General features: G+C 37.5%; 1 protein-coding gene across 7 annotated transcripts in view; it reads left to right on the top strand.

Annotated features, from left to right (window-relative positions):
- Window positions 1-11,178, top strand: part of SATB1 (SATB homeobox 1) — a 102,527-nt gene that overhangs the window by 63,399 nt on the left and 27,950 nt on the right. For all 7 annotated transcript variants that reach the window (XM_032332068.1, XM_032332071.1, XM_032332075.1 and 4 more), the window contains one exon: window positions 4,734-4,889. In XM_032332068.1, coding sequence (XP_032187959.1) covers window positions 4,734-4,889 — 156 coding nt within the window. The remainder of the gene's footprint in view (window positions 1-4,733; window positions 4,890-11,178) is intronic.

Below are 11,178 nucleotides of genomic sequence, written 5' to 3' on the forward strand. Positions count from 1 at the left end.
ACATGAGAACCTTCTTCTGATAGAATATGTTAAATGTTTGACAAATGATCCACTCAAAGATTTCAGACAGTTGGGCATTTCTGAAATGGTGGAGAAAATAGCCCTTTCCAAACTTTGCTTCCTATGAAAATGTTGTGGGAACCCAAGCCCTCCAAAACCCCCTGATCCTAAAGGCTTCTTTTCTTATTATGCTTAGCAAATTTTACGGATGAGTTTATAGGAGGAGTTTGATTAATAATAACTAGTGGTTACTTTCTGGAACTTGTTTTTTCCACAGATCAGTTTTAAGTTGATGATTTCTATTTAGTTTTGCTCTTACTCTGATTTTATTTGTGTGTTTTAATGTGTGTGACTTTTGGATTAGGTTAGCACTTTCTGTTTCCATAAGGTCTGTTTGAAAGCCTATAATTATCAAGTTATAAATTCTACATGAATTACATAATGTTTTTTTCTTTATATTTTTGTATCTCTTTATGTAATTCTTTAGTTTCTTCAAAAGGAAGATGGGCTATTTTATAACAGTCCTTTAGAAAATGTAATAAGTTCATATAAGCAATGTATAATTCATCTCGTAGCTGCCTCTTCTACCTCTTTCCAACAAAGTCTTCTACAATGTAATGAAACAGGTTCAGTTATGGGCAGGAACCTACCATTTGATAAAAGTTTTGTTTTGAATCGCTTGACCAGCATGATTTTAAGATCTTACGTGCTCATGAAATGCTTCCCATCATCAGGCATCTTTTAAAACACTAGAGGACTTTTTAAGGTCCATATTTGGAAAATAATTAATATTGTTCCTAAAAAGAACAGAAAAAAAGTATAAAAAGATAGAACCATGATATTCAAACAGTTTTAATGTACAAAAATTTGAAAATGGGGACCATTTTCTTTTACCAGTAAGAATACCTTTAAGTAGCACATTTCTTATATCACATTACCAAGAAAACATTTATAGTTTGCATACCTTGCCAAATAAATTCAGGTTGGATTTCTAAAACGAATGACAGAACCACTTGGTAAAAATTAGATATTAACGAGCCAGATTTAGCAAAGGGCCACCAAAAAGCAGATCCAGCATGTCTTTAAAAAGTTAGAATTTTTCCAAATAAAGAAATCCTGTGTAACATCATAACTTCAGTAAAGAGCAGTAGTTTCTAAGATAAGCATTAGTATTAGACAAGACTTCAGTTTAGATCTCACATTGCCTTATGAATAAATTCTTTGTTTTCAAAGAGTTTTCTCAAATTTTAAAATGGGGCAGTAGTAGTACTTATTCAGGGCTTTCATGCAGGTTAGAGCTAATGTATCTGAACATGATGCCCAGCACGTGATAAAAAGGTAATAAATGCCAGCCTTTGTTGTTATCATAATTATTATTAAAACTACATTACACTTTAATTGCGTGTGTGTATGCACACGTGGGCTGTGGACTTGCAGACAATTCCTCCTCCATCAAGGAGTAGTATGCTCACCAGCCAGGACCACAGTAGAGTTCGTTTTGTGTAGTACATATGTAGTATGTAGCATGGATATAGTATTTAGAGTTCATTTTCTAGTATGATTTGATGCACTCAGCAATCCAGAAAAAAACAGAGTAAGATTCTCAGGGAAAATCTGTGCTCTACCGTACAATTTTAGAGATATATAAAGCCAGCCGACCCTAGTGCTTGCACCCTCTCCTCACGTGGGAGGCTAAAGGGTAAATAGTAGAAGCTCCAATTCCTAACTACTTCCCCGGCGCCTCCATAATGATGGAGTAGTACGCCCTACCTTGATAAAAGCTATGCGGAAAGCAACTGCATTTATTTTACCTCCTGTGCTATTTGCGGAGAAGAGCTGAAGAGTAGTTTGTTTTGCCTGGAATGAACTACTTTATGAATTTTAATGTGTGATATAATATTAAAAGCTAAACCAGGATTAAAGAAGATTTTTTTTGTACTAAGCTAAAATAGTACTTAGTAGAGTGAGGTATAAAAGATTTTTGTTTCCATTTTTACCTGGGGAAAAATTCAGCTTTCATATTTTTGAAAAGCTGTCCAAGTCAGTTCCCCTTAAGCAATAGCTTGTGTTTAGGAAAAAATGTGATTCCAGAATTCTAATAGCTTATCTATGATAAGATACATATCTGAGCCAACAAGATGATAAAGAGCTTTTCTAAATATTTTTAAAATGAGTAATACAGAGTTTCTTACTTTATATTTTAAAAAAATTGTCGCTCTTTTTTTAATTTTTAGAAGTTTCATGTGGACGTCTTTTCCACTTTTGATTGTATTGGCTCCTAGGAAACAGTTTTTTTTTTTTTTTAAATGATTTAAAATTCTTGCTTTTTGGTTTAAGTTGTAAGTGCTTTATTAAAAAAATTAACGAAATTTTTAGAAACCAAATCACAGGGTTGAAACAAATGATTATAGCCCACCTCAAAGGTAAATTCTTAAACATAGTTTTTACAAAAGAATGAAAATTATTTTAAAAACATACCAAAACAACAAGTTTCCAAAGTCAGCTCTCTTAAGGATTGCTAAGCAGACTGCTACCAAGGAACTTTTTTTCCCAACGCCCGGGACTTCATGCTCCCATTTCCATAACATTCAATTTTCAAAGCGATTGAAATGGCTTTTCTTTTCTCTTTCATTTAAACAGTGAGAAAAATAGGTATTAAAAGAGACCCCCTGGGGTGATCAAATCTATCCTTTTGCCTCAAAGCAAGACCACCCCAGAGCAAAGTTGCAAATCTCACCAAAGCAACTTTGTAGGCAGTTTATGGTAATGCATTAACTCTTCTGGCTCCCCAGGTGGTATTTAGCAGATTGTTGCTTCAGAGCCCCCTGGATGTTCTTAGTGGCCTCCATCCTTAATATACCTCTGTAAGTGCCCTTGCTTTCTGGGGTCACAGAGCTAGAAGGGGGACTCTGGAAATTGACCCTACGCACTTGCCATCCCCGTCTCCTACTTAGAGTTTAGCAGGGGCAACTGGGGGCCAACCAGTGGGTGGCTTGTCCTGTCTTACTCTCTGTTTCCTCACTTGGGCCTGTGGTGCACCCATTTCACAGTATCATCGTTTCAGTGCTTAGAAGGGTAGGATTGAGGGGGAAAGATGAGCTGCCTCCCAGATAAGCAAGAGGTGAGTTATTTTGCTAACTGGCTAGAAGTTAGAAGGCATTTTTAAAAAAAGGTTTTATTTATTTATTTTGACAGACAGAGATCACAAGTAGGCAGAGAGAGAGAGAGAGAGAGAGAGAGAGAGGAGGAAGAAGCAGGCTTCCTGATGAGCAGAGAGCTGGATATGGGGATTGATCCGAGGACCCTGGGATCATGACCTGAGCCAAAGGCAGAGGCTTTAATCCACTGAGCCACCCAGGCACCCCAAGGCATGTTTTAAGACTCCTATTCAGTGTGTTAAGTGCAGAGGATCGAATTGTTTAGGATAACCTCTGCCCATCTTTTGATACCAAATATTAAGGGGAAAATGAAGTAGCCCAAAAGACTTAGAGTGGGACTAACAGGGTGTATCATTTCGTGACAAAAAAAATCATTCATTTATTCCAAAATGGACTTCATTTTCGATTGCTTATTGTGTATGTGAGAAATTGTCCAGGATGCAACAGAAACCCAGATTCTGGAAAGGAACCTAAGAGATGTGATCCACAGTGAATTATCTGGCTGGAAGAAACAGGGTCCTGCCTCTGTGGGTAACTTTTCATTGACATTTTCACCAATTTTCTAGCGAAAAAGCAACTGCATAGTTCATACATAAATTTTCCAGACTGGTTCACATAACTGCTTAATAAAAATTAAATTTGGAGTTTTAGAAATTAATAATAGTATCAATAAATTTTGAGGTTGAGATTTTATTTTTACTCCCAAATTCTGTGTCTTTTTACTGCTGACACCTGCTTATCATTATTACCAAAGGCGTTGGTACTAATTTTTTACTCAAGATTATTCATTTGAATGTATTTATAAAGTCACTGATTATATAATTTGTGTAACTTGAAATAATATTCTGTTAAATATTGTGAAACATTTTCTTATTGTCTGGTTCCACGAGTCAAAAGGAAATAGTTATGTACAGGGGTGCCAGGAAAAGATGAAATAATTATACAGAACAGCTTGGACATGCACATGTAAAATGCAACCAGCCTTTATGATAATTAAGCAAGGCGCTCTACCTGTTTCATGGATGGATAGAAGATTTAAATATGCAGCTCTGCAAATGGCTTTGTTATGGAAGATTTTTTAAATGAAACATAAGAGGAACAGGCATAAAAAAAGGAGTCTAAAATTAAAAAGGCCATAGGATGTAATAGCTATTAGTGATGCAATTGTCTATTAGGCACCGGGCACCCAGTGAAGATACAACACTGGGCATTATGATTTTAATTGTGAATTTCCTTTGTTAGAATTGCAATGGACAGTAATTGGGAAACAATTAGTTTAGGGTTTTCAAGTCTTTGAAACTATTCTGTTTTCCAGAAAACTTACTTTATGGCATTCTAATTCCTGTTTGTCAGCTGGCAGTGGCTGTCTTATTACAGACGCGATCACCTGTGACAATGTGACTTTCTTAACTTAAGCAATCTGATCTCGGGGTAATAACTAACGTTGAATGACTGCACTGTTGATCACCTTGATCATAAAAGGAGCAACAGTGTCTAGTTTGGATGCCGAGCCTGAAAAGCTTCAAAACAATTTGGCCAATGAAAAATGACAGTCATGTTCAAAATGTTTTGTAGGTGAAAACAGCTACTATTGCCACTGAGAGGAATGGGAAACAAGAGAACAATACCATGAACATTAATGCTTCCATTTATGATGAGATTCAGCAGGAAATGAAGCGCGCCAAAGTGTCCCAAGCACTCTTTGCAAAGGTTGCCGCAACCAAAAGCCAGGTAAGAACCTCGGTTAGGCACTGAGAATGTTGATCTGCAATGCCAGTGCAAGTTTCATTCAGAGGGGGGTCTGTTTTCAGTATGAACCTGCATCACTTAGAGGAACGGTCTCCAGGATTCTCGACAGAGCTTTGTGATGAAACAAAGTGTTGTTCAGATTCAGGCAGTAGATACGTGGTTTTGTTGTTTCCTCCAACACCCATTCTCCAGACCAGGGATTTCTCAGGAAATCTCGGGGTCAGTTAATAGTTGTTTTCAGAAGAGTATCATAATGTAGACGCAGTTTCTCAATGTGCTCTATTGTACTGGGACAAGTAACTTGAATTGCTATTGTTTTATTATTGCTCAGATGACCTTGATTTCCATCCTAAAAGACTACAAACATAATAGTTTCTTCTGTTCAAACTCAGGCATCCACAACTATTAGGTACACAAACGAGCACGTCTACCACACATATATTTGCCCATTAAGAACCTTAAGTTTTTTCATAGATACACCATATATAAGCCATACAGACTGAATTACAACTAGAAAACCTGTCCAAATCTGATGAATTATAAATGAATAGAATTGAATTAGAAAAGTTGCAAGTTCCTACCAATAAGATGAGAACTTAACAAAGGAGAGATAAGGCAGTCCTTTATCAGTAAAAATTTTTATATGTTGAAAATTTATGCTCATCGAAAGCAGAGTCATCTATAGGAGCAAACTTATAATTGCTCATAAGACCTCATTCAAAGCCAAGAATACTTTTTAAAGGGCTGGAAGAGTACTAAACTGTCTTCCCCTTTACAGCAATATTTGAAAACATTATCAAGGTGGGAATTTAGAGGTGAGATTTTAACAACTTGCGATTTTAAACAAATATATTTTCCCGATCATTAATGATCATTAATGAACTCTCCTTTATAAAATAGCCCGGCTGCCATCAACTTCTGATAAAAATAGACAATTCTGAGAGTGTTTACAATATGCAGCATTTACTATACCATACTTTATTTTTTTTTTAGCTCTTCCTAAAATTTTTCTTTATCAGTGTTAGTAGTGATCCTTGATAGGGGTTTTGCTTTAGAAAAGGTTGTTCTTATTTAAGTTATATGCTAGATGAAATACTTAAGGGATATCTTGGAAATGTTATATAAAAATGATTAAACTCAAGCTGTGGACTGTAAAAATTATAGCTTTATAGGCCACATGCCTGCCTACCCTTCAATCACTGTCAAAGTGATAATTTCTACAATAATATGTTTCTTTTATTGTGAGATTCTAAACATCAAGTGCTGTTTAAACATTAAACTGAATTGTTTATGTTAGTGCTGTACTCAGCGTGTCATACATCAGGCCACCGTAATCTCTCATGGAATGTAAAATTCTGTCATGAATCATGGCTTGTATATCGGAAATTACTGTAATTTTGATTGGAAATTACAGGGCTCTTGAAATGTTTCTAATTATGATAGAATGTTAGAGCCGCTTCAAACCTGTGTGCTTCTTCAGATGTCTTCATTTACATGTCAAGACTATGCATTAGGAGAAATGTCCTGCTCTCACTTTGCCCCTCACCCACCCACCGTGCACATTCTTGTTTTGACTCTTTAGTCTAATTATGATGAGGATCTCGTCGTCAAATGTATATTATCTTGCCTTTCTTTCTGATCCTGCGTCTTTTCTGACCTGTCCAATTACATTTATCAAGAATAACAGACTGTATTATTATGGAGCCAAACACTTTCTCCAAATCCTGAAAATAGATAAACAGAGAAACTAGACGTGTATTATTACAATAATAAGGGTCAGACTTAAAATGAACAAAAAACTAGACGTGTCTTATTACAATAATAAGGGTCAGACTTAAAATGAACAAAAATAAATATGAAAACTTTCTGGTGACTGTCATTTAATTGCTTGTCCTCTGTCACTTAATTCGGTGACATTTCCTGCCTCCCCATTTCCTTTCTGACTATAGCATAGCTCCTTTCAGTTAGCATCCCCTTTGCTACCTTCATTCTTTCTTTCTTTTAAATGATACCCCCAAATCTGCCCACCTGGCCCGAGTTACTGATTTGGGAGCTGTTTAGACAGTGGCAACAATTGGCCGGTAATGTCACGTGAGTGATGTTCTGGTGAATTTTTTAAACGTGCTTGCCGTTTGTACCCCTGTCCTCCAAAGCTTCCCATGAAGCTTCTGTTTTGGCAGTCGACTGGCAGCTTCTAGGTCTCTGCCAGGATGGTATGTTTCCCAGAACCCCTAAAGCTGTTAGCTAATCCCCTCATTACTGATTAAGAGAGAATCCAAGGAGCCGGTGGTTGGCGGTGGGGTCAAGCATACTGGTAACTTTCATTCTTTCGGGTAGTTATTCCTAACTACTAATATCCTCTAACTCCCTGACAGAGGGTTTTTTTGCTTTTCCCTTTGTCGTTCAGTTTAGGTGTCAACACTATCCTCAGTAGGAAAATATGTAGAAGGATTGATGATTACTTAAAAATAAGTGGTCCAAAAAGTATATATGTCACTGAGAGAAGAAGTCAGACTTAATGAGGGGAAATAGTCACTATTTAACTTCTGTTCTGCCATGATTTTTGTGAAGGAAGCAGAAGAACTAATAAACAAATAAACAAAATATTCAAATCTGACCCTTTTGTGGTCAAAATTTTTAACTTCCAAAGAGTTACTTACTTTTGAGATGTATGTGCCACAGCTTGTCAGAGTGAGGCAGAAGTCCCTGGAAATGAAGGGTGTATGAAGAGGGGAGAGCTAGAACCACTTTTACCTCAGCCCGTCTCACTCCATTTGCTTCCGGTCCTCTGAGTTGGCTAACTGTCCAGTGCCATCTTTGTGCTAGTCCCCACTGTTTGTTATGTATGACCTACATTTAATTCTCAGAGTAAACTTTGGAGCTAGCCCTGTTTTCTTCATCAGACTGTTAAGTAGTAGAGCCAACCCCAATTTCTTGATTCTTCTTTCTCTTTTAGTATTTCCTCAGGGTTCTAGGAGCTTCAGGACTGAAGGGATACCCTGCTCTGGAAGAGAGGAATTAGGGGTATTGGACTAACTGATCAAGGATATGGCAGGATTTTCCTTTTTTCATTGGCATTTTAATGGAATACAGGTTCTTATCAGCATAGGGTCCTAGGAATCCAGACTTTCTCATGTCCAGTTGGGCTGAGGGAAGATACATGGTAGAGGACTCCAAGTAGGACTCCGAGTAGATGTTAGGATATTGAGAAATTATTAAACTTTTTGAGTCCAAGATTCTTTTAGCATGGGAGAAGATCATATGCTATAATAGATGCAGAAGAGCTTTTTAAATCATACAGCACTCTACACAAAGGGATAATGTCTTATAATGTGCTCAGCGAGAGGCTCAGAACCCTCCACAGAGTGACTTCTTTATTATCTGTGTATTTATCTCGAATACTTTTCATTTTAGACTAAAAGGTAAAGCTTGAGGTATAGGTGCCCTGAGTGGCAGGCAGCATAATCATTTTTTTTTAAGATTTTATTTATTTATTTGACAGAGATCATAGGTAGGCAGAGAGGCAGGCAGAGAGAGGAGGAAGCAGGCTCCCTGCTGAGCAGACAGCCCGATGTGGGGCTCAATCCCAGGACCCTGGGATCATGACATGAGCCGAAGGCAGAGGCTTAACCCACTGAGCCACCCAGGCACCCCCAGCATAATCATTTTTAAAATTTCAAACAGTCCCAAAATGTTATGAAACCAGACACATCATAGTCGTGCTATGTACTGACTAATGCACCAAGTATTTTCAGTAAAAGAAACCAACTCTGTGGATTCCACCATTTTACATGGATTCTGTCTTCTCTTTGATGAGTAATAGAAATGAGATTGTTTATAACTCTGAATAAGATACGCAAGTAAAGACTGAAGGTAGGCTACTTTTTGTGCTTGGGTAGGAGAGCAGGCTAATGCAAACTTTAAAAGAATGATATGCTTTAAACATAATGTGAGTAGCTGCAAATGAATACACTTTATATTCTGGGTATTCAAATAACCAGCAGTTTTTCCAAGTGAATCATATTGGAATTTTATCAAACATTTAGTCTGATAACATTCAAATAATTATGAGAGCAGAATTTGCTAATTTTACTGTTTAAAAAAAATAGTTGATTTGGGTAATAACCATTACGGTATCAAGGTTCAGTTACTGTTCATTGGTTATAGTGTTTTCATGTGGGAGATGGAAATGGAATTTTTTCCTTAATGGTGGCAGATGTTGGAATCTAATTTTATTCCACAGCAAACCTCCTGAGAGCTCTGAGACTTAAGGTGTATGTCCAGCAAGGGGACATTAGCAGCGCCATAGGCCTCGCCTTGTACATGGAACTGTTACATTGATTTTCATGTCTGCAGAGGTAGGGCTTGCAGACACGGTAACGTGGGAGTCCAGGGCTCTGACGGCGTGCCGCTGCATCGCCCCGTATGTTTAGAAAATTATTTCTCTCGAGTGCTTTATTGAACCGGGTATTTCTTTTAGGGAAAGTGACTAGATGATGAAAATTCTATTTGACTGAACATGACTGAATATACTCTTTGGCAGTCTCTACCCCCACCAGTCCCATAGACATCTAGGACTCTGACTGCTACTGCTACTGCTTCGTTACTTGATAGGTATGATTTTAGTGACTAAAAAAAAAAAAAAAGAAAGAAAGAAAAAGGAAAGTGGCCTTTGCCTCTGCAAAGGTAGCACAACCAGTGGAAAAGAGCAAATAATTTAAAGCCTCTTGCTTTTCTTCCATTCACTTTTCAGACACTCTTGTTATTGAGATTCAAAGCCTTTAGTGGGGTGGAGGTAGAAGAGAATGGGGTAGAAGACAGAAGGAAGCTTTGGTGCATCTTTTTGGCTTTTGGGTTTGGAAACTCTTTGCTGGTGATTAGAATGTCTTAAATACAAGTAAGATGATATGTCACCGATCGCTGGGGCTAGAAATGGGCCAAAATAATGTCATTTTCATTGCCGGGAACAGGAATGTATCATGACAAAACCCAGGGGAAAAAAAAAAATCACAGAACCATAGTTGCACTCTGTACTCCAGCATGTTAGTGAAGGCATCTTTTATTTGGTTAGAATTAAATTACACTTCAGGGAAACTACACTTGGAAGCTCTGTGCTGATTCATTCTTTTGGAATGTTCATGCGACAGACTTTGCTGCAACACGATTTCACCTGTGTAGCCTCCTATGGAAGACACAGAGGAGGCCCCTGCAGCTGTGAGAGAGTCACGGCGTCAGTTTTTCCTGGTGCCGCATCCTTTTCTGAGAGTCTCTGGGACAGTCTTGACATACTGTCCTCATTGCCCCTTCTCTTGGGCAAATCCAGTGATCTTCAGGCAGGGTCTGGGGAGAGAACTGCCTCTTGACACACACTCCATCTAGTAATTTATTTTATTTTATTATGATTATGATTATTAATTTTTTTACTGGGTAGAGGTGACTCTGGGGTGATGCAGCTTTGATTTCCCTGAATTGGCTTGAGAAGTACTTTGAGGGGAGAGCAAGGAGAGAAGCAAGACAACCCCACAACCCCAGGTGTAGCCACAGGGTAACCTGCCCATTTGCACTTTAGCACCCACGTGGGAGGCCACTGTGTGCTACCCTCTTGAATAAGAAGGATGTGGAGTTCTGTCTATCTCCTGTTTAGGGTGGCCTGTGTTGGTAACCACCTAAAAATCTCTTATGTCCAAATACTGGAAATCCATATTGGATTTAATTTTCTAAAATGCAGACCTAGCTTTGTATTTCTAGTTGGTGGCTGAACAGGACTGTTGAAGTCAATGGTTTTAAATATACAAATATTGACCTACTATAACAGTTTAAAAGGTACACAATCATTACACAGTATTTTAAGGGCTAGTTGAATTTGGGGATCTGAATATCAGCCTGTCTACATTTTAAAGATAAGCCTATGCTTTATAAATCTAGGGTATGATCAAGGAGGCCCAGAATTATTAAGTAGAACACTTACTTGCTCATTATATTTTGAGCTAGAAAATCATGTAAGGGGATGTTTTTCTTTCTATACATTTGTTTATCTATTTTTAAAAAGTTGGACAAAAGGTTTTCAGTTACCTTATTGCCATGTACAAATCATTTAAAATCTTTACTCTTTTGCCTTAAATTTAAAATTAATTCCCTTATAGAAATACATTTTCTCCACTGACCCACTTAATAAGTTAACTGTTACAAATACAGTCATAATTCATTAAGCCCATTTTCTCCATCTTGAGAAAACGTCACAAGAAAATTTTAGACAGTATTTGAAAAGAAT

Source organism: Mustela erminea, chromosome 1, assembly GCF_009829155.1.
Source record: "Mustela erminea isolate mMusErm1 chromosome 1, mMusErm1.Pri, whole genome shotgun sequence".
NCBI classification, from domain to species: Eukaryota; Metazoa; Chordata; class Mammalia; order Carnivora; family Mustelidae; genus Mustela; species Mustela erminea.